This window comes from Oncorhynchus mykiss, chromosome 27, assembly GCF_013265735.2.
Source record: "Oncorhynchus mykiss isolate Arlee chromosome 27, USDA_OmykA_1.1, whole genome shotgun sequence".
Taxonomy (NCBI): Eukaryota; Metazoa; Chordata; class Actinopteri; order Salmoniformes; family Salmonidae; genus Oncorhynchus; species Oncorhynchus mykiss.
In genome coordinates, this window is record NC_048591.1 from 909,576 (window position 1) to 933,324 (window position 23,749).

The 23,749-nt window shown below is 41.5% G+C and overlaps 1 protein-coding gene across 4 annotated transcripts in view; it reads right to left on the reverse strand.

The window, feature by feature from the left end:
* The window catches only part of col4a4 (collagen, type IV, alpha 4), a 159,474-nt gene that overhangs the window by 48,078 nt on the left and 87,647 nt on the right, over positions 1–23,749 (reverse strand). For all 4 annotated transcript variants that reach the window (XM_021587194.2, XM_021587193.2, XM_021587197.2 and 1 more), the window contains 6 exons: positions 17,416–17,576; positions 15,543–15,612; positions 12,490–12,596; positions 9,440–9,623; positions 9,070–9,138; positions 7,544–7,651 (listed from right to left, as the gene is read on the reverse strand). In XM_021587194.2, the coding sequence (XP_021442869.2) occupies positions 7,544–7,651; positions 9,070–9,138; positions 9,440–9,623; positions 12,490–12,596; positions 15,543–15,612; positions 17,416–17,576 (699 nt within the window). The remainder of the gene's footprint in view (positions 1–7,543; positions 7,652–9,069; positions 9,139–9,439; positions 9,624–12,489; positions 12,597–15,542; positions 15,613–17,415; positions 17,577–23,749) is intronic.

Sequence of the window (23,749 nt, forward strand, 5' to 3'; positions counted from 1 at the left end):
TCTTGAGAAATTGCTCTTTGCTAAGAAGCACATTTTTCTTTTTGACCATTTTAATTGAAAACAATCACAGTAAGGTACTTAGTTGTTTCCTAGAATTTATATGGTATTGACATAAAAAACAGCTGCATTGATCCTTTAAGAAAGAAACACTATTCCCACCTTCTGGTCTGGAGTATTTTTACGAGGCTGACGACCAAATTCTGGGTGAACACAAAAAAAGATTGACTGCCAACAATCTGGGCAGAGGTACTCCAACAGTCTTGACCAGTGGGGGTTAGGGTTATAAGATAAGATGAAACACTCTCTGTCTAACATAGTGCATAGAATTTAAAAGGTATTGTTGGATATTACTCATCCTAATCAGACAGCTTTCTTACAAGGACAATACATTGGCCATAACATAAGACAAGTACTGGAAACAATAGAACACTATGAAAAATCTGGGAAACCAGGCCTGGTATTCATCGCTAGTACGACTGGAATTTATATATATATATATATATGGAATATTTCAATTTAGGAAAATCTCTTACACAACGGGTTAAAGGTATGTACAGTAACCCTAGGTGTAAAATAGTAAATAATGGCTGCTTCTCAGAAATAACTAAACTGTAAAACATGAGTAAAACAAGGTTGTCCCCTATCGGCATATGTATTTTTTATGGCCATCGAAATATTAGCTATTCATATCAGAGCACAAAATAATATCAAGGGGATAGAAATCCAGGGCTTAAAAACAAAGGTGTCATTGTACGTTGATGATTCATGTTTTCTTTTAAATCCACAATTTCGATCCCTCCACAGCCTAATAGAGGATTTAGATAATTTTTCTAACCTCTCTGGATTACAACCAAATTATGATGTGTACTATATTACGTATTGGATCACAAAAAAACATTAAACATTTACATTACAGTGTAGATTACCAATAAAATGGTCTGATGGTGTAGTGGACATACTCGGTATTCATATCCCGAAATAAATAAACAATCTCACTACAATAGATTTTAATAGAAATAAGATCTTGCTACCAAGGATAGGAAAATACCTGTCCATTTGTGCAAAAAATCACCATCATTAAATCTTTAGTCATTTCCTAGTTTACCTATTTGCTTATGGCCTTGCCTACCTCTAGCGACTTGTTTTTTAAATTATATTAGCAAACCATTTATTTGGAACGGCAAGGCAGACAGAATTAAATGGACCTATTTACAATGCATTCGGAAGGTGTTCAGACCTCTTGACTTTATCCACATTTTGTTACGTTACAGCCTTATTATAAAATTGATTAAATTGTTATTTTCCCTAATCAATGTACACACAATACCCCATAATGAACAAAGCAAAAACAAAGAAAGAAAACATTTACATAAATATTCAGACCCTTTACTCAGTAAGTTATTGAAGCACTTTTGACAGCGATTACAGCCTCGAGTCTTCTTGGGTATGATGCTACAAGTTTGGCACACCTGCATTTGGGGAGTTTCTCCCATTCTTTAGTTTCAAATATGTTTATTGCACATACACAAGAATGGTGTATAGGTATAAAAGACAGATGTACAATTCTTATCTAAACATAAAAGAGCAGACAGGCAAGAGCAGACAATGCCCCCCCCCCCTATTCCCCCCCAACTGCTCGGGTGGCGGGGACAGCAAAGCCCAAAGGTAGATTAAAATATTACAATTGAGAGAGCAGCGCCGACTCGTCCAAGTAAGAGAGGAAAGGCTGCCAGATTTGATCAAAATGTTGATAATTTATTGTTCAGAATATATCTAATTCTAATAAGTGTACAGTGTTTGCCAATTCGCTGAGCCATAATTTGGTAGAGGGCGCTTACCTCCTTTTCCAAAACAACAAGATTAGTTTTTTTTTTGCAGAAATGAGACTGTAAGAGATTAGTTGTTTTTGGGGGTTGGTTAATCCGTTTAGGGAATCAGACACTCCCAGGATTATCAGAAGCGGGTCTGGGTCTATTGAAGTCTCCAAAACTTCAGAGAGGATTCTAAAAGTTCAACACCAATAACCATACAAGCTAGAGCATAGGGCAAAGCAGTGGAGTAGTGTACCATGCACAGCCTGACATTTATCACACATAGGAGATGTATCAGGAAATATCCTATGCAGTTTAGTTTTGGAATAGTGTAATCTGTGTAATACCTTGAATTGTATGAGACGATGTCTGGAGTTAATGGAGCATGTGTGTATATAATCCAAGCTCTCTTCCCAGTCTGCCACCGAAAAGTCCCTAGTTCTTCCTCCCATTTTGCTTTAATGGCATCTGTAGAAGGTGTGCTAACAGATTGAAAAGCGTTATGTAGACGCAATATCAGTTTGTCTGAGGTGGTAACATCTTTTTATGCATCCGTCAAACTTGGAAGGTTTAGCATTCCCAAATGTTGGGAGGTGTTTTCTAACATAGTCTCTAAATTGTAGGTATCTGAAAAAGTTACTTCTGGGAAGATTATAAGTTTCCCTCAATAACTCAAAGGAAGCAAAGGTCCCTTCTATATATAACTCCCCTATGGTACTCGCTCAAAGGTGTTATCAAGGTTAGAGGGGGCAAAGAAGGGATTCCTGGCGACAGGGAGCATGAATGACATTGGACTAAACTCAAAGTGGACTTTAATTTGCTTCTAGATTCGAACTGTGCTATGTATAATAGGATTGTTACGATAAAGTGACATCTCCAGATTGACAGGCGACAAAATCACAGCCCCAATACAGAAGGGGTGACACTCCTCACGCTAAGCCAGCTGAATGGCTGAAGTGCGTCATCCAGCAAAAACGTAACAGCGCGAAGGTTAGCAGCCCAGTAATAAAATATAACATTTGGGAGAGACAATCCTCCATCCATTTTGGATTTACAGAGGTGTTTTTTTTAACCTATCCTGTGTGTTTTATAATCCCAGATGAAAGGATTGATAATTTAGTCCAGTTGTTTATGAAAGGATTTAGGTATGAATACTGGGATGTTCTGGTATAGGTAGAGCAGTTGTGGGAGGAAGACCATCTTAATTATTAATGGCATTAATTCTTCCGAGCAGAGAAATTGGGAGAGTTCTCCAAAATTGTATGTTTTTGCCTTGAGTTTTTGCATCAGAGGGGAAATAGTAAGGAGTAACTTTGGTAACTACAATTCCTAGGTAGATACATTTTTTCTGAAGATAACTTAACTGGGAGATGTTCTAGCCAGGAGGTGTTTTGCAACCGTATGGGCATTAATTCACTCTTGTTCCAATTTATTCTGTATCCTGAGAAGGTACCAAACAAATTAATCACATCAAGAATAGCTGGAATACTAGCCTGGTGTTCTGTTACATAGAGGAGAATGTCATCTGCGTATAGGGAAATCTTATTTATCTTTAGTATTATAGCCGTGTATTGCTGCATGAGATCTAATCGCCTGAGCGAGAGGTTCAATAATTAGGGCGAAGAGCATAGGCGACAGCGCACAACCCTGCCCTGTCCCTCAGTAAAGGTCAAATCGGGTCGACAATGATTGGTTCGTGAGTATTCTCGCACAGGGGTTCCTATTTAAAATCTGGATCCAATTTATGAACCCATCTCCAATATTACATTTCTGTAGGACCTTGAATAGATAGGGCCGCTCAACTTGGTCAAAGGCCTTTTCGGCGTCAAGAGATATAAGGGCAAGGTCCACGTTGGGTAACCTCTGAGAATACATCATGTTGAAGAGGCGCCTGAGATTGAAGAATGAGTTTCTGTTATGGATAAAGCCGGTCTGGTCCGAATGGACCAATTTGCCAATTAAAGTGCTAAGCCTGTTAGCCAGAGTTTTTGCTAAAATCTATTGGTCTGTATTAAGGAGAGATATTGGTCTGTATCACCCTACCTTTTCCGGATCTTTACCCGTCTTATGTATAACTGTAATGAACGCTTGTCCAAAGTAGATGGGAGAACTCCATCCTCATTGGCCTGAACCAACATTTTGTGCAGGTAGGGAGATGTTGCTGAATGTTTTATAGAATTCACCAGGGTATCCATCTGGGCCCGGGGTCTTGCCACTCTTTAGAGATTTAATTGTTTCTCGAATTTCTTCAAGAGATATTTCCTTATTCAGGAAGTTAGAATCTTCCTGGTTCAGGGCAGGAAGGATCTTCCAAAAAGTATTGCAATAATTAAGGGGTTAGGATCCGCTTTAGATGTATATAGAGTCTCATAAAACTGACGGAATCTGTCATTGATGTCTTTGGGGGAAGAGAGTAATTCCCCAGATGCAGATTTAACTTTGTGAATCATTCGGTCACTCACATTTTTCCTAAGTTGTCTGGCGAGTAATTTGTGTGGTTTGTCACCAAACTCAAAATATTTTTGCTTGGCATAGAGAAAAGATTTAGCAATATTAGCTGAGAGAATCTGATTATATTCAAAAAAATTTAAAGAGGTATTTTTTTTAATGTTTCTTCATAGATGGATGTCCAGTAAGTGAATTTGTCCCTCCAGTTCTTCCAGTTCTCCTCTGTTTTGCCTACTCCTGGTAGTCTGAAAGGAGATGATACAGCCTCTCAAATAAACCTTCAGTGTTTCACACAATAATGCTGGGGAAGTCTCTGTGTTGTCGTTGGTATCAAAGAAAAATGTAATTTGTTCTTTAAGATGTTCACAGAATGTTGGTTCTGTTAGGAGCTGAGGATTCAACCTCCAGGCCCTCTCGTTTGGTACAATGTCAGCCAATCTCAGGGAGAAGGTGAGTGGACTGTGGTCCGAGATTATAATATCATGATACCTCACATTACAGGTATAGGGGTGTAGTTTAGCATCAACCAAAAAGTAGTCAATTTGAGTGTAAACATTGTAAACATGAGAGTAAAAGGAGTATTCCCCTTCCCGTAGGGCTAGCGATCCTCCATATATCAAATAAATTATACTTTTTTTATGTAGGTATTCAAGAATTTGCTTGAATAGGAGGTAGGGTTTGGCCGGGTAGAGGATCTATCCAAATATTGGTCTAGCACACAGTTAAGGTCCCCTCCAATGACCAGGTTAGTATGGGAGATATCTGGAATCAGGGCAAGGACTCTTTCGAAAAAAGGTTGACCCTCATTCGAGCTTCGCGCAGGATAAGATCCTTGGTCTTGAAACTATGACAACAGATGATTACTGGGTGAGGACGTTGGCCCGGTCCAGGCACTGAGACAAGGGCGCGATGTGCATGGTCCAGCTGGGGATCCGAAGCCAAAAAATCCGATCCCATTGCATCCTTCAATAGCTTGGCGAAGAAGTCGGTGGGGCGAGAGCCCGCCTCCACCCCCTCTGCCAGACCAACAACGCAAAGGATATTACGTCTGGATCGGCCCTTCAGGTCAACCACTTTCACAGAAAGCCTCTGCACACTATTCTGCAATGACGTGCATAGCTTCTCTAACTCGTCAATCTCAAGGCCTTCTCAAGGTCCACAATACTCTGGCCCTGCGAAGTGACCGTTCGAATGATGCTCTCGATTTTAGTGTCCAGTTCAGCAATAGTAGCCTTAAGATCCTCAGCTAAAGCAACACGTAGTTCTCCAAAAGCCCGGGTAAGTTCTGTAAGTGTTACGTTGTTGCCTGTGCCTTCCGCCATGTCTGTCTCGTTGTTTAGTGGGGAGTAGCCCTCAAATGTGGATTTATTGTCCTTTGGTCGCTTATTACTCGGCATTTTCACATAGAAAGTTACAATCTTGTATTAGAAAGAAAAGTTTGTTGTAAAAAGTAGGTTAAGTTAGATTATTTCGCAAGAAAGTTGCAGGAGCCTCTCAAACACAGCCGTTCACTCCAACATATTAGCTCTGCTCCGAGTTTCTCCCATTCTTCTCTGCAGATCGTCTCATGCTCTGTCAGATTGGAAGCATCGCTATACAGCTATTTTCAGGTCTCGCCAGAGATGTTCAATCGGGTTCAAGTGTGGGCTCTGAGTGGGACACTCAACGACATTCAGAGACTTGTCTAGAAGTCACTCCTGCATTGTCTTGGCTGTGTGCTTAGGGTCATTGTCCTGTTGGAAGGTGAACCTTCGTCCGAGTCTGAGGTCCTGAGTGCTCTGGAGCCAGTTTTCATCAAGGATCTCTCTGTACTTTGCTCCTTTCATATTTCACTCGGTCCTAAATAGTCTCCCAGTCCCTGCAGCTGAAAAATATGCACACAGCATGATGCTGCCACCACCATGCTTCACCGTAGGGATGGTGCCAGGTTTCCTCCAGACGTATCACTTGGCATTCAGGCCAAATAGTTCAATATTGGTTTCATCAGACCAGAGAATCTTGTTTCTTATGGTCTGAGAGTCCTTTAGTTGCCTTTTGGCAAACTCCAAGCAGGCTGTCATGTACCTTTTAATGAGGAGTTGCTTCTGTCTGGCCACTCTACCATAAATGCCTGATTGGTGGAGTACTGCAGAAATGGTTGTCCTTCTGGAAAGTTCTCCCATCTCCACAGAGGAACTCTGGAGCTCTGTCAGAGTGACCATCGGGTTCTTGGTCACCTCCCATTTCCCCATGATTGATCAGTTTGGCTGGGCGGCCAACTCTAGGAAGAGTCTTGGTGGTTCCAAACTTCTTCCATTTAAGAATGATGGAGGCCACTGTGTTCTTGAGGACATTCAATGCTGCAGACAATTTTTGGTACACTTCCCCAGATCGGTGCCTCGACACAATCCTGTTTCAGAGCTCTACGGAAAATTCCTTCGACAGCAGTGCTTGGTTTTTGCTCTGACATGTACTGTCAACTGTGGAACTTTATATAGACAGGTGTGTGCCTTTCCAAATCATGTCAAATCAATTGAATTTACCACAGGTGGACTCCAATCAAGTTGTAGAAACATCTCATCTCACCAATCAAAACAGGATGTACCCGAGCTCAATTTCGAGTCTCATAGCAAAGGGCATGAATACTTATGTAAATAAGGTATTTCTGATTTTAATTTTTAACACATTTGCAAACATTTCTAAAAACCTATTTTCGCTTTGTTATTATGGGGTATTGTGTGTAGATTGATGACATTTGTTTTTATTTAATCCATTTTAGAATAAGGCTGTAATGTAACAAAATGTGAAAAAAGGGAAGGCGTCTGAATACTTTCCGAATGCACTGTAAAGGGGGGATTGGAAATGATGCAGACAATTACATTGATGGAAGCCACATATTATCTGAATTTTAAAGCCGATCTACCCCCTATAAAAAAAAATAGAATGACAGGTAACTTAGCGGTTGGGCCAGTAAGCGAAAATATTGCTAGTTTGAATCCCTGAGCCAACTATGTGAAGAATCTGCCGCTGTGCCCTTGAGCAAGGCACTTAACCCTGATTGCTCCAGGTTCGCTGTCAATAATGTCTCATCCCTAGCTGAGACCCCATCCTCTAAGGGTGTCTCAGGGATATACAAAAACACTTGTACATGCAGTGAAACTAGAAAAATATAAGTACCCCCTATTTGTGATATGTTTGAGGCTTTACAATGGGGACAATCTCTAGTGAGTAAAGCAGAATGGAGAGAAGGCACTTAATCAGGCAGTAATATTCTCTAATGGTAAAAACATTTATCATATTTCTACCTATGGGTCCAGGTGGGCCAGACAGCCCAAAGTCTCCTTTCTCTCCCTTCACCCCGTCTGGGCCCAAAGCTCCAAGATACCCTGGGGGTCCTGACTCTCCGTTCAGCCCTAGACAAAAAATGAGAAATGTGTCACACCATGTTCAGTGCCAACCTGTTTTGAGAGTTAGTGTCTGTTATTATAAATTAAGTGTATATTCAACTGGCATACTCAACCCGTACCATTCAATCTGGCACATTTCTCCTTGCTCACTATTCGAACACGTGACAAGATTATCACAATGAAATAAGTCTGATGAATTATTTTTGCCCAACCCCTGCTAGTTTGAGAAACAGACGCCTCACAAGTCCTCATCTGGCAGCTTCATTAAATAGTACCAGCAGTTGCAAAGAAAAAAACATATCTCAGACTGGCCAATAAAAAGAAAAGATTAAGATGGGCAAAATAACACAGATACTGAACAGAGGAAATCTGCCTAAAAGGCCAGCATCACAGAGTCGCCTCTTCACTGTTGACGTTGAGACTGGTATTTTGCGGGTACTATTTAATGAAGCTGCCAGTTGAGGACTTGTGAGGCGTCTGTTTCTCAAACTAGACACTCTAATGTACTTGTCCTCTTGCTCAGTTGTGCACCGGGGCCTCCCACTCCTTTTCCTATTCTGGTTAGGGACAGTTTGTGCTGTTCTGTGAAGGGAGTAGTACATAGCGTTGTACTAGATCTTCAGTTTCTTGGCAATTTCTCACATGGAATAGCCTTCCTTTCTCAGAACAAGAATAGACTGACTAAAAAGTTATTTGTTTCTGGCCATTTTGAGCCTGTAATCGAACCCACAAATGATCATGCTCCAGATACTCAACTAGTCTAAAGAAGGCCAGTTTTATTGCTTCTTTAATCAGGACAACAGTTTTCAGCTGTGCTAACATCATTGTAAAAGGGTTTTCTAATTATCAATTAGCCTTTAAAAAATGATCAACTTGGGTTAGCTAACACAACGTGCTATTGGAACACAGGAGTGATGGTTGCTGATAATGGGCCTCTGTACGCCTATGTAGATATTCCATAAAATAAATCTGCCGTTTCCAGCTACAATAGTCATTTACAACATTAACAATGTCGACACTGTATTTCTGATCAATTTGATGTTATTTTAGTGGACAAAAAATGTGATTTTCTTTCAAAAACAGGGACATTTCTAAGTGACCCCAATCTTTTGAACGGTAGTGTATGTATAGAGCAATTGTTGTTTATTAACTTGTTCATGCTGGGCTCATCTTCAAAATACACTGTGGTCTCATCATGACTCCCTGCTTAAATAAAGATTAAATAAAAATGGTGTTTATCCATGATAATTCTTTATGTGTGTATGTTCACATGGCTGAGGCAACTTTGTGCATTTTTTTTATTGTCATATACTACTCATTCATTTATAAGACAGTAGACCTGTAAGCATGTCAACATGATGAAACATTAGCACAATAACAAAGTGATACTTTTCACAATGTGCTGGAGTTTCTATAAGTTATACCTGGGCTTCCGGAATCGCCTTTCTGTCCTGGGGCACCAGGGTTACTGGGTATGCAGGGTAGGGTGTCACCTGCACAAGAGAAAGGCGGCATTGGGTAGGGTGAGGAGGACAAACAGGATGTCTTGCATAATGTTTTAAAAGCGCTTCTTAAATAATGTTATTTTTTGTCATGAAGGGGTGTTTCAGTTTACTCCAAGGTTGTAATTGAGTGTACATACATGTATTTTGTTCATCTACCACTCTTCATCCAGTGTAATAATACATACACAAAAATAACTAATAAATAGGTAATTTATGACCAACAGTAATGAATGCTGATTTCCAACCCTGATCTGTCTTTGTGTTTCACACAGACTGACAAGCTCCTTACCCCTGACTCCTTTGAGCCCAGGAGATCCCCTGAATCCTGGAGGTCCCTGGTCGCCTGGGAGTCCCCGTTCCCCCACTGCCCCAATCACATCAGGTCCTGGGGGGCCGACGGGTCCAGCAAGCCCTTTTGGCCCGTCATTACCTGGATACCCTCTCTCACCCGGGAATCCTGAGTAACTGTCACCCTGCGTGGAACCAATCAAACTTAGGCTGCATTCCAAATACAGAAAAGACACCCTCTCCCCTTAGCCCTCAAATTAAGTGGACACTTCTGATGACGTATCATGACGTATGATGAGTTGACACTTGCAGGGCGAGGGAAGAATCAATTCGTTTTAAATGGACCGCTCTTGCCAGGATATTCGTCACTCGTTCGTCCCACGGTTGTGTTTTCAGTCATCATGGAACCACTGGTAGCTGTTGTGTGTGCTTTATATACTCTACAGTCAATTATGATTGCATTTCGTATCTTGGTTAGAAGACAACGCATCCGCATCATCGAATACTAGCCACCTGACGATATCTGGTAAATCAAACTATCATTAGTTTTATATGTGTTTGTGCCGTCATGCATTAGTAGCACAATTTCTAACTTATTTACATTTGTTTTTACGACTTCTCCATATTGATGTTGGTTTTATGTTTTGGCTGACTTTTCTTAGTGGATGTACAATCATCGCGAATTGAATTATGGGATATTTCAGGCTTGTACAGAGTTGTACACTTGCTTAGCTAATTGTTTGGACAGACGGCACAGATGGCCACGGGGATTCCTTCAAGGGCATAAGGCGAGGGTAAGTGGAGGAGGGAGTGTCATTTATGTGTTTGAAGCGTAGCCTTTGACTAGATGAGTCCATACTCACAAACTTTTGCTTAGACGGGAGGTTTAGACCTTAGGTCTAAATCGGCTAGCTGCTAGATTTTCTCATAGGCAAAGCTGGCACAATTAGCCACTATGCTAAGTACGACCAGCTGATCAGAATGATTGTGTCCGGTAACAAATTTCGTATCAGCCAATTTAAATCGTCTACGTTGAACCAACACTTTTTCATTAAAGCGTTCTTAAAAGAAGTCCAATGGCACATTCTGTTATTCAAAAGTGTTAGTTTTAACCCCTTTGAAATGTAGAATTACATTTATTGTTTTAGTGTGTTGAGAAGGGAAGCGCAGCCAACAGATTGAAAATGTAGATTAAGAATGAATTTAATAAGTCTTTCTTCAACCTTGTAGACAAACACACTGCCAAGGCCCAATAATCATATTGAATAGACTATATTACATGGATGTGTACACCTAAATGTACAATGTTTTATATGTATTTTAACAATCATCTACTTTGTCACATATGCATTTCTTGACTCGAGGACCAGCAGTGAAGCGTTCTTTCCTCAAAGAAACACCTTGCCCGAGTCAATTTCAAACTCAGTCATCGTATTTTGCCATCTCCGGGGTTACCGCCACCAGTTAGTTATAGCAATAAGGGGTAGATTACAGTTATTTGACAAGACCACGAGCATCATACACTTTTTTTTTAACAATGTACGAATACAAACTTACACGTTGTATAATTCTCCTACCTCTTTATTCCTGTGAAATCACATGGATGTTTGTGAAACAAACAGGCAAAACGTGTAATTTGGTCATACATGTATATGCAAAATCGTGTCTTTTGAATTTTGTGTAATGTTAGTAGGCTAGCCGAGTCAAGGATGCATCAAGCAATACATATTGGCACACTCCACTTCTTGTTGCAGACCAAGAGTAACAAAGTAAACCTTGAAGTTGGAGGTTTTAGGATCTCATTATGATGAGGATTTGGGCATCTTAAAGAAACATTAGATCCATGCTTTGTGCCAGACTCCTAATTCCAGTTCCTTCTGTATGTAACTACCGTAATTTCTGGACTATTAAGCGCACCTGAATATAAACCGCACCCACTGAATTATTAAAAATATGTATTTTGTACATAAATAAGCCGCACATGTCTATAAGCCGTAGGTGTCTACCGGTACATTGAAACAAATGAACTTTACACAGCCTTTAAACGAAACACGGCTTGTAACAAAAATAAATAGGCTTTAACGAAACACGGCTTGTAACAAAAATAAATAGGCTTTAACGAAACACGGCTTGTAACAAAAATAAATAGGCTTTAACGAAACACGGCTTGTAACAAAAATTAAATAGTAGCCTACCAAGAAAGTCATTGGTACTATCTTCCTCCTCCTGTGCACTGAAACCACTGAAGTCATCTCCTTTGGTGTAGGAGTTGAATAGCCTCAGAATTACTTCATCCGATGTTGGATTGTTTTCATTGTCACTCTCGTCACTTTCATCCGGAGGCAAATACCCCGCTGAGCTCATGCTGCCCCTTCAACACGCAGCAGTCCAGCCTTTCGAAACCCGTTGATGATAGTGGATTTTTTGACAATGCTCCACGCTGTCAGGACCCACTGGCAGACTTGACCATAAGTTGCTCTTCGCATGCGGCCCGTTTTAGTGAAGGATTTCTCCCCACTTGTCATCCAAGCCTCCCACTGAACAAGGAGCGCCACCTTAAATGCAGGATTTACACTGATGTCAAGTGACTGCAAATACTTTGGGCCATCTGCTTTTCTTCCCTCTGAAAGCTTTTGTTGTCTTTTTGCAGTTCCTCACGCTGCTGTTTCCAACGTCTTATCATCATTAAGGCCAAGCTCCCGTGCAGCAGCTCTATTTCCTTTTCCAACAGCCAGATCGAGCGCCTTCAACTGGAAAGCTGCATCATTTGCATTTCTCCGTGTCTTTGCCATGATGAGGGTGACAAAATTACTACCGTAATCAGAATGATGGGAAGTTTGAGGGCGCTCGATTTACGTCACATTATGTGACGGTGCTCAGTTTTTTGGCGGCATGAAAGCGGGAAAAATCCATAAATTAGCCGCGTCATTGTATAAACCGCGAGGTTCAAAGCGTGGGAATAAAGTAGCGGCTTATAGCCCGGAAATTACGGTAAGTCACTAACAGTTTGAATATGGCTTTTGGTGTCCTTAATGACCTTGGTAGACTCACCTCTGGGCCAGCGTCACCAGGCACACCCGGATTCCCTTCGTCTCCTCTCCTCCCAGTGAAGCCTGGACGACCAGCCAGCCCCGGAAGGCCAATGTCTCCCTTCACACCTAGAAACCAACCAGACTTTACACGCTTACATTGTAACTCACATCCAGGGGTCAAAATAAATCAGGGTGCACAAAAAGATTACAGTGCACAAAAAGATTCATAACTCAACAGAGATAGAAGAAAATAGTATTACAAGGACCTTCCCAGCAGACAGGGGACATTCAAAGGACATTTGGTGACCTTCATAGTAGGTCTGTTTTAGGGTTAAGGCGAGATGTTATCCCAGCACGCCATTCTCTAGATCTAGGAATCTTTTGCCTAGAGTTCCCTGTCATTGCGGACCAGGCCAGGATGTTTTTAGGGCGTTCTCATGACATTCAGTGTATCAGTTGGCAGGATGTCTCCCGGTGGTCTCAAAGGAATATTCACCCCCCCCCCCCAAAAAAAAATCTACACACCTGCCTGGGCATCTGCACCCTCATTTCATTTATATACCTCCTTCGAAAGTGTTCAGACCCCTTGACTTTTTCCACATTTTGTTACGTTGCAGCCTTATTCTAAAATTGATTAAAATGTTTTTTTCCCTTCAACAATCTTCACACAATACCACCTAATGATAAAGCAAAAATTACGCTACAAGTTTGGCACACCTGTATTTGGGAAGTTTCTCTCATTCCTCTCTGCAGATCCTCTCAAGCTCTGTCAGGTTGGATGGGGAGCATTGCTGCACAGCTTTTTTCAGGTCTCTCTAGAGATATTCGATCGGGTCCGGGGTCTGGCTGGGCCACTCAAGGACATTCAGAGACTTGTCCCAAAGTCACACCTGCGTTGTCTTGGCTGTGTCTTAGGGTCGTTGTCCTGTTGGAAGGTGGACCTTCATCCCAGTCTGAAGTCCTGAGCACTCTGGAGCAGGTTTTCATCAAGGATCTCTCTGTACTATAATCCATTCATCTTTGCCTCAATCCTGACTAGTCTCCCAGTCCCTACAGCCGAAAAACATCCCCACAGCACGATGCTGCCACCACCATGCTTCACCGTAAGGATGGTGCCAGGTTTCCTCCACATGTGACGCTTGGCATTCAGGCCAAAGAGTTCAATATTGGTTTCATCAGACCAGAGAATCTTGTTTCTTATGGACTGAGAGTCTTTAGGTGCCTTTTGGCAATATCCAAGCGGGCTGTCATGTGCCTTTTACTGAGGAGTGGCTTCCGTCTGGCCACTCTACCATAAAGGCCTGATTGGTGGAGTGCTGTAGAGATGGTTGTCCTTCTGGAAGGTTCTCCCATCTTCACAGAGGAACTCTAGAGCTCTGTCAGAGTGACCATTGGGTTCTTGGTCCCCTCCCTGAGCAAGGCCCTTCTCCCCCGATTGCTCAGTTTGGCCTGGTGGCCAGCTCTAGGAGGAGTCTTGGTGGTTCCAAACTTCTTCCATTTAAGCATGATAGAGGCCACTGTGTTCTTAGGGACCTTCAATGCTGCAGACCTTTTCATGGCACCTACCCCAGATCCGTGCCTTGACACATTCCTGTGTCAGAGCTCTACGGACAATTCATTTGTTTTTGCTCTGACATACACTATCCAAGCAATTGAATTTAACCCAGGTGGACTCCAATCAAGTTGTAGAAACATTTTAAGGATGAGCAATGGAAACAGAAGGAGCTCAATTTCGAGTCTCATAGCAAAGGGTCTGAATATTGAATAAGGTATTTCTGTTTTTTTTTCATTTAAGAAATGAGCAAACATTTCTAAAAACCTGTTAAGCTTTGTCATTATGGGACATTGTGTGTAGATTGCTGAAGATTTTTATTTATTTAATAATTTTTAGAATAAGGCTGTAACATATCAAAATGTTTAAAAAGTCAAGGGGTCAGTTACTGTTGCCCAGCACATCAAGCCCTGATTGGATCAGTAGTTCACCATTCACAGAGATTTGTCTGTTGGAAAGGTTAGGAACACCCAACTACACGAACATACAATATTTCCAATGTACATATTGACACACTTTGACATACATACATGAGTTCATTGTGAATGTTCATTTATACAGTAATTACTCTTCAACATGTCCTCATCTGGGATTTGAACTCACAACCTTTGAACTCACAACCATTACAAAGTTCCAGCTACCCCACCATTAGTGTTAATTAATTAGTACGATTTGGTTCCCCCCCCCCCCAAAAAAAAATGTATAATCACGGTTTTCAATTTGAGTTTAATTATTTTTTTGCATTTTTAGAAATGCATTATGTGGGTTGAATGCTGTAACAACACAGAATAAAACAATTGATGGTATTTAGTATTTATACTGACAATAAATATAAACGCAATATGCAACAATTTCAAAGATTTGACTGAGTTACAGTTCATATAAGGAAATCAGTCAATTGAAATAAATTCATTAGGCCCTAATCTATGGATTTCCATTACTGGCCAGGGGTACAGCCATGGGTGGGCCTGAGAGGTCATAGGCCCACCCACTTGGCAGCCAGGCCCAGCCAATCAGAATAAGTTTTTCCTCACAAAAGAGCTTTATTACAGACATAAATATTCCTCAGCACCCCCCACCCCTCCTCAAATGATTCCACAGGTGAGGAAGCCGGATGTGGAGTTCCTGGGCTTCCTACTGCCAAATTCTTAAACACGATGTTGGAGGCAGCTTATGGTAAAGAAATGAACATAAAATTCATTTCTGCCTATTACTATCCCCAGCACAAGGTGCACCTGTGTAATGAGCATGCTGTTAAATCAGCTTCTTGATATGCCACACCTGTCAGATGGATGGATAATCTTGGCAAAGGAGAAATGCTCACTAACAGGGATGGTAACAAATTCCTCCACAAGATGTTAGAGAAATAAGCTTGTTGGGTGTATGGAAAACTTAAGGGATCTTTAATTTCAGTTCATGGGACCAACACTTTACATTTTACGTTTATATTTTTGTTCAGTATAAATACATCCAATGGCAAGATAGAATGTTCACATCGACCAATGAAAAGTCGCTCTTACCTTTAATGCATAGATAGACATCACCTTTCTGACCTTTTGGACCCCGGACACCTGCAAATCCTGGAAAGCCCTATGAAATGGAAAAAACATGTTTTAATCAACTCAACATTAACCAGGTTCTATTTGTTGTGTATAGCCTTGGCTAAGCATTGCAACTATAGGATCAGTTATGGTTGGGCAGGAGTTGTTCTAGAGGTTCCAATCAGCCTATAGGCAGGCTACATGCTGCACGTAGGGCCCTGCAAATTGGCCTTTATGGAAGAGTGGCAAGAAGAAAGCCATTTCTTAAAGATATCCATAAAAAGTGTCGTTTAAAGTTTGCCACAAGCCACCTGGGAGACACACCAAACATGTGGAAGAAGGTGCTCTGGTCAGATGAAACCAAAATTGAACTTTTTGGCAACAATGCAAAACGTTATGTTTGGCGTAAAAGCAACACAGCTTATCACCCTGAACACACCATCCCCACTGTCAAACATGGTGGTGGCAGCATCATGGTTTGGGCCTGCTTTTCTTCAGCAGGGACAGGGAAGATGGTTAAAATTGATGGGAAGATGGATGGAGCCAAATACAGGACCATTCTGGAAGAAAACCTGATGGAGTCTGCAAAAGACCTGAGACTGGGACGGAGATTTGTCTTCCAACAAGACAATGATCCAAAACATAAAGCAAAATCTACAATGGAATGGTTCAAAAATAAACATATCCAGGTGTTAGAATGGCCAAGTCAAAGTCCAGACCTGAATCCAATCGAGAATCTGTGGAAAGAACTGAAAACTGCTGTTCACAAATGCTCTCCATCCAACCTCACTGAGCTCGAGCTGTTTTGCAAGGAGGAATGGGAAAAAATGTCAGTCTCTCGATGTGCAAAACTGATAGAGACATACCCCAAGCGACTTACAGCTGTAATCGCAGCAAAAGGTGGCGCTACAAAGTATTAACTGAATAATTTTGCACGCCCAATTTTTCAGTTTTTGATTTGTTAAAAAAGTTTGAAATATCCAATAAATGTCGTTCCACTTCACGATTGTGTCCCACTTGTTGTTGATTCTTCACAAAAAAATACAGTTTTATATCTTTATGTTTGAAGCCTGAAATGTGGCAGAAGGTCGCAAAGTTAGGGTTAGGGTTAGGGATAACAACCTCTCCCTCAACGTGATCAAGACAAAAAAGATGATTGTGGACTACAGGAAAAGGAGGACAGAGCACACCCCCATTCTCATTGACGGGGCTGTAGTGGAGCAGGTTGAGGGCTTCAAGTTCCTTGGTGTGCACATCACCAACAAACTATCATGGTCCAAACACACCAAGACAGTCATGAAGAGGGCACAGCAAAGCCTTTCCTCCCCAGGAGACTGAAAGACTTGGCATGGGTCCCATTTGTTTGTAATAGGGATCGCCCCCTTGCTGAACTGATAGAAGCAGTTGATACTATTCTGAATATTTTAAACCTTTTCTGTCATCTGAATTAGTTATTTTATGAGATTTTTACTTTAATTGGCGTACCCCGGCCTCTGATCATTTGAAGAATATTCATTTTGACTTTAACCTGACTTTAGCCCCCACAAGTACCTATTGAGTGGTGTATTTGCTAATGACATCAGTGATCACTTTCCTATTGTATGTATTAGAGATAACAAACATAAAAACATTGATCCTCGTATAATTATGAAGATAAAACCTTGCACCATCCCTACGGTGAAGCATGGTGGTAGCAGCATCATGCTGTGGGGATGTTTTTCAGTGGCAGGGACTGGGAGACTAGTCAGGATCGAGGCAAAGATGAATGGAGCAAAGTACAGAGATCCTTGATGAAAAACTCTTGGTCTTAGTTATGGTCCGTCAATAAAGGAACACTGACAATGATACTCACGTCTGCCCCACTTCTTCCTATGTCTCCGGGAAAACCAATGTCGCCCCTTGGGCCTGGTGCCCCACAAAGTCCTCGTAACCCTGGCAATCCCGGAATCCCCATAAAGCCAGGGTCTCCCTTTGAAGGCTGGAGGAGCTCACAATCACAATCACCATCAATTCCTAAAAACAATGAGACAAAGTGAATAAGTAAGATAGAGGATTAGGGTTTCACTCATTTGTCAAAGGGGCCAATTACAGATATTGACATGATTCAAGGGGCCAGAAAATGGTGCACCATTCTTAATTATTTAATGTATGGTGGGCCACATTCAATTGGCTTGCAGGCCACATTTGGCCGGTGGGACGGACATATGTTGTGTTCTGAAACCCATGGCATAGGATACAGATGCAGGATCTTAATTTGATAATTTTTTTTGTGGATAAGAATATTTCTGCTTAGCAGGACAAGGGTTCTAAAAGGGTTCTAAAGTTTGTAATTTCCACATTGAAATTTCAGACTTGATTTGGGTTTGCCCTAACAAAAAATGTATCAACTCCTGTAAAAATGTACATTCATTATAATCCACATAACAATTTACATTTTCTGTTGCTGCAGGACTGTTTTCCTGCTGTAGCAAACTGTCTCGAATTAAGATCCTGCACCTGTATGAGAAAGGTACAGGATAGCAGTGTACAATAGAAGCCTACACACTGAGTGTACAAACATTAGGAACACCTGCTCTTTCCATGCCATAGACTGACCAGGTTAATCCAGCTGAAATCTATGATCCCTTATTGATGTCACCTATTAAATCCACTTATGTATTTTAGTCAGGTCTAATGGAACATTATGATGTTAAGAAAATTTGTTTCAAAGGAACAGAATAGGAGTTGGTCTACTGTATGTTATCTGGCTATGTTCCATGCCATAGGCTTATAGTCTTATTTATTTAGCTGACATGAAGTCCTGTGCCATTATTTTATTTTATATGATTTTATAGTAAGAAATTCTTACACTGAATTCACGGAACAAATATATAAACTCATCAAAGCAACAATTTCAAAGATTTTACTGAGTTATAGGGTAATCAGTCAAATGAAATGCATTAATTAAAATCTTAATCTATGGATTTCACATGACTAGGAATACAGATTTGCATCTGTTGGTCACAGATACCTTTAAAAAAAACAAGGTGCGTGGATCAGAATACCAGTCAGTATCTGCTGTGATCACCATTTACCTCATGCAGCGCGACACATCTCCTTCGCATTGAGTTGATCAGGCGGTTGATTGTGGCCTGCGGAATGTTGTCCCACTCTTAAAAAACTCTAGAGCACCTTTACTGCACACACAGAGGCACGTACAAAGCTCTCCCTCACCCTCCATTTGGTAAATCTGACCATAATTCCAGCCTCCTGATTCCCTCTTACAAGCTAAACTAAAGCAGGAAGCATCAGTGACTTGGTCAATAAAGAAGTGGTCAGATGACACAGATACTAAGCTACATTACTGTTTTGCTAGCACAGACTGGAATATGTTCCGGGATTCTTCCGATGGCATTGAGGAGTACACCACATCAGTCACTGGCTTCATCAATAAATGCATTGATGATGTCGTCCCCACAGTGACCGTACCTACATACCCCAACCAGAAGCCATGGATTACAGGCAACATCCGCACTGAGCTAAAGGGTAGAGTTGCCGATTTCAAGGAGCGGGACTCTAACCAGGATCCTTATAAGAAATGTAAGTAAGACCTTTAAACAGGTCAACATTCACAAAGCCGCAGGGCCAGACATTTACAAGGATGTGTTCTCCAAGCAAGCACTGACCAACTGGCAAGTGTCTTCACGGACATTTTCAACCTGTCTGTAATATCAACAAGTTTCAAGCAGACCACCATAGTGCCTGTGCCCAAGAACACTAAGGCCTTAGGGGCGGCAGGTAGCATAGTGGTTAGAGCATTGGGCCAGTAACCAAAAGGTTGCTAGATCGAATCGCTGACAAGGTAAAAATCTGTTATTCTGCCCCTGAACCAGGCAGTTAACCCACTGTTCCTAGGCTGTCATTGTAAATAAGAATTTGTTCTTTACTCACTTGCCTAGTTAAATAAAGGTAAAATACATTTTTAAAAAATGCCTAAATGACTGCCGACCCGTAGCACTCACATCTGTAGCCATGATGTGCTTTGAAAGGCTGGTCATGGCTCACATCAACACTATTATCCCAGAAACCCTAGACCCACTCCAATTTACATGCCACCCCAACAGATCCACAGATGATGCAATCCCTATTGCACTCCACACTGCCCTTTCCCACCTGGACAAAAGGAACACCAACATGAGAATGTTATTCATTGACTTCAGCTCAGTGTTAAACACCATAGTGCCCTCAAAGCTCATCACTAAGCTAAGGACCCTGGGACTAAACACCACCCAAACACACCAAGACAGTCATGAAGAGGGCACAGCAAAGCCTTTCCTCCCCAGGAGACTGAAAGACTTGGCATGGGTCCTCAGATCCTCAAAACGTTCTACAGCTGCACCATAGAGAGCATCCTGGTTGCATCACTGCCTGGTATGGCAACTGCTCGGCCTCCGACCCCAAGGCTCTACATAGGGTAGTGTGTATGGCCCAGTATGTAACTGGGGCCAAGCTTCCTGCCCTCCAGGACCTCTATACCAGGCAGTGTCAGAGGAAGGCCCTAAAGATGGCCAAAAACTCCAGCCACCCAAGTTCTCTCTACTAACGCACAGCAAGCAGTACCGGAGAGCCAAGTCTAGATCCAAAAGGCTTCTTAACAGCTTCTACCTTCTAGCCATAAGACTCCTGAACAGCTAATCAAATGGCTACCCAGACTATTTGCATTGTCCCCCCCCCCCTGCTCTTTTGCACTGCTGCTACTCTCTGTTTAATGCATAGTCACTTTAACTTTATCAATGCATAGTCACTTTAACTCTACCTACATGTACATATTACCTCAATTACCTCAAGTAACATTGTGCACCCGCAAATTGACTCTGTACCGGTACCCCCTGTATATAGCCTCCCTACTGTTATTCTACTGCTGCTCTTAATTATTTGTTATTTTTATTTATTTTAAATTTTTCTTACAACTGCATTGTTGGTTAACTTCTTGGTGACAGGGGGCAGTATTTTCACGTCCGGATGAAATGCATGCCCAAAATCAACTGCCTGCAACTCATCCCCAGAAGATAAGATATGCATATTATTAGTATTTGGATTTGGAAAGAAAACACTCTGAAGTTTATATATTAGTTTTAGGATTTGGATAGAAAACAATCTTAAGTTTCTAAAACTGTTTGAATCATGTCTGTGAGTATAACAGAACTTATTTAGCAGGTGAAACCCCGAGGACAAGCCATTCAGACTTTTTTTTTTGATGGATTTTCATTGGGAATCCAGATTTCTAAGGGACCTTCTTGCAGTTCCTATTGCTTCCACTGGATGTCAACAGTCTTTAGAAATTGGTTGAGGTGTCACGACTCCTACCGAGGGTGGATCCCCTTCCTGTTTGGGTGGCGCTCGACGCTCGTCGTCACCGGCCTACTAGCTGCCACGGATCCTTTTTCCCCTTTCTGTTTATTGGTTTCACCTGTTTGTGTTTTAGGCTGATTAGTTGGGCTTTATTTACCAGTAGGCCCGCCTGCTCTTTGTGCGGGATTGTTTTGTGTAACTTGTGTGCACGTCTGTGGGTTACATGTTTCCCATTTCGTGGATTTTGCTGGACAGTTTCAGTCCCCGTGTTTGGGGCATTTGTTTTGTTGTGCGCCCTGTGTTTTCGTGGGGGTGGTTTATGTTCGCCGTTTTGTGCATTAAATATAGCACTACCCTGAACTCTCTGCTTCCTGAGCCTGACTTCTCACCCACTATACCCAGTACGTTACAGGAGGTTATTCCTTTGTGTAATGAAGAAGTACGGCCATCTTGAACGAGGGTCACTTGAAGTGTACTGTTAGATAGAGGAGCGTGACCAGAAAGCATGCCTCAGTTTGTTTTCTTCCTGTATTGAACACAGATCATCCCGTCTTCAATTTTATCGATTACTTACGTTAAAAAATACCTAAAGTTGTATTACAAAAGTAGTTTGAAAAGGTTTGGCAAAGTTTACAGGTAACTTTTGAGATATTTTGTAGTCACGTTGAGCAAGTTGGAACCAGTGTTTTTCTGGATCAAACGCGCCAAATACATTTATTTTTTGGATATATATCCACGGAATTAATCGAACAAAAGGACCATTTGTGATGTTTATGGGACATATTGGAGTGCCAACAAAAGAAGCTCATCAAAGGTAAGGCATGAATTCTATTTTTATTTCTGCGTTTTGTGTCGCGCCTGCAGGGTTGAAATATGGTTTCTCTCTTTGTTGACAGAGGTGCTATCCTCAGATAATAGCATCGTTTGCTTTCGCCAAAAAGCCTTTTTGAAATCTGACATGTTGGCTGGATTCACAACAAGTGTAGCTTTAATTTGCTATCTTACATGTGTGATTTAATGAAAGTTTGATTTTTATAGTAATTTATTTGAATTTGGCGCACTGCATTTTCCCTGGCTTTTGGCCAGGTGGTACGCTAGCGTCCCACATATCCCAGAGAGGTTAAGGGCTTGTAAGTAAGCATTCCATTGTAAGGTCTACTACACCTGTTGTATTCGGCGCATGTGACAAATATAATTTGATTAGTTTTTTTATTTAATTTGCTGTGTGAAGTTGATGGATATAGGCGGGAACTGGAACACGCTGTCATACACGTCAATCCAGAGCCTCCCAAACATGCTCAATGGGTGACATGTCTGGTGAGTATGCAGGCCATGGAAGAACAGGAACATTTTCAGATTCCAGGACTTGCGTACAGATCCTTGCAACATGGGGCTGTGCATTATCATGCTGAAACATGAGGTGATGGCGGCGGATGAATGGCACGACAATGGGCCTCAGGATCTCATCACAGTATCTCTGTGTATTCAAATTGCCATCGATAAAATGCAATTGTGTTTGATGTCCGTAGCTTGTGCCTGCCCATTCCATAACCCCACCGCCATCATGGGTCACTCTGTTGACAACATTGACATCAGCAAAATGCTAGCCCACATGACACCATACACACTCGGTATTGTTAAAACCAGGATTCATCCGTGGAGAGCACACTTCTCCAGCATGCCAGTGGCCATTGAATGTGAATATTTGCCCATTGAACTTGGTTACAATAGCAAGCTGCAGTCAAGTCAAGCTGAGGATGACGAGCACGCAGATGAGCTTCCCTGAGACGGTTTCTGACAGTTTATGCATAAATTCTTTGGTTGTGCAAACCCACAGTTTCATCAGCTGTCCAGATGGCTGGTCTCAGACGATCCTGCAGGTGAAGAAGCCAGATGCAGAGGTGCTGGGCTTGTTACACATGGTCATCGGATGTGGGGCCAGTTGGACGTACTGCTAAATTCTCTAAAACGACTTTTGGAGGTGGCTTATAGTAGAGAAATTAACATTCAATTCTCTGAGAAAAGCTTTGGTGGACATTCCTGCAGTCAGCATGCCAATTGCATGCGTCCTCAAAACTTTCACACTCCCACATTGTGTCGTGTGACAAAACTGCACATTTTAGAGTGGCCTTAGTATTGTCCCCAGCACTAGGTGCACCTGTGTAATGATTATGCTATTTAATCAGCTGCTTGATATGCCACACCTGTCAGGTGGATGGATAATCTTGGCAAAGGATAAATGCTTTTTGTATCGTATAGAACATTTCTGGGATCTTCAATTTCAGTTCATGAAACATGGGACCAACACTTTACATGTTGCGTTTATATTTTTGTTCAGTATATTTTTACCATTCCAGAGCAAGTGCTCATATGAGGTGGCTATGTTGAATTCAAAAGTGATCATTTGAAACATTTGATTTAGAGTTATATGGTAACTTTAGTTGTGAATGACACAAAATTGGAATGTCTTAAAAACCAAAACATATATGGGGTGATATTCTGCCCACTCTCTATGCCATGGGTTCTCCAACGCTGTTGCAGCTACCCAGTGCTTCATTTGGCAAACCAAGTGAAATCTGTTTGGGAACATCGATAGTAACATGTTTTCGGCAAACAAAACATATTTCACTAAACTGTTGACAGCCCCTCTGCACACTCGAGAAATGAATAAAGGAAAGAGGAGGAAATGGAAACACATGGTGGTGAGACATTCTGTATAGCTGAAGGTAATGTGTCACCCAATGAATTATGAAAATATAAAACATTCTCTATTACTAGGCTATTCAAAATCAAATACAAATTCACTACAAGTGTAGGCAAACTGTAAGCCATCCAGATTTTTCAACGAACCAACA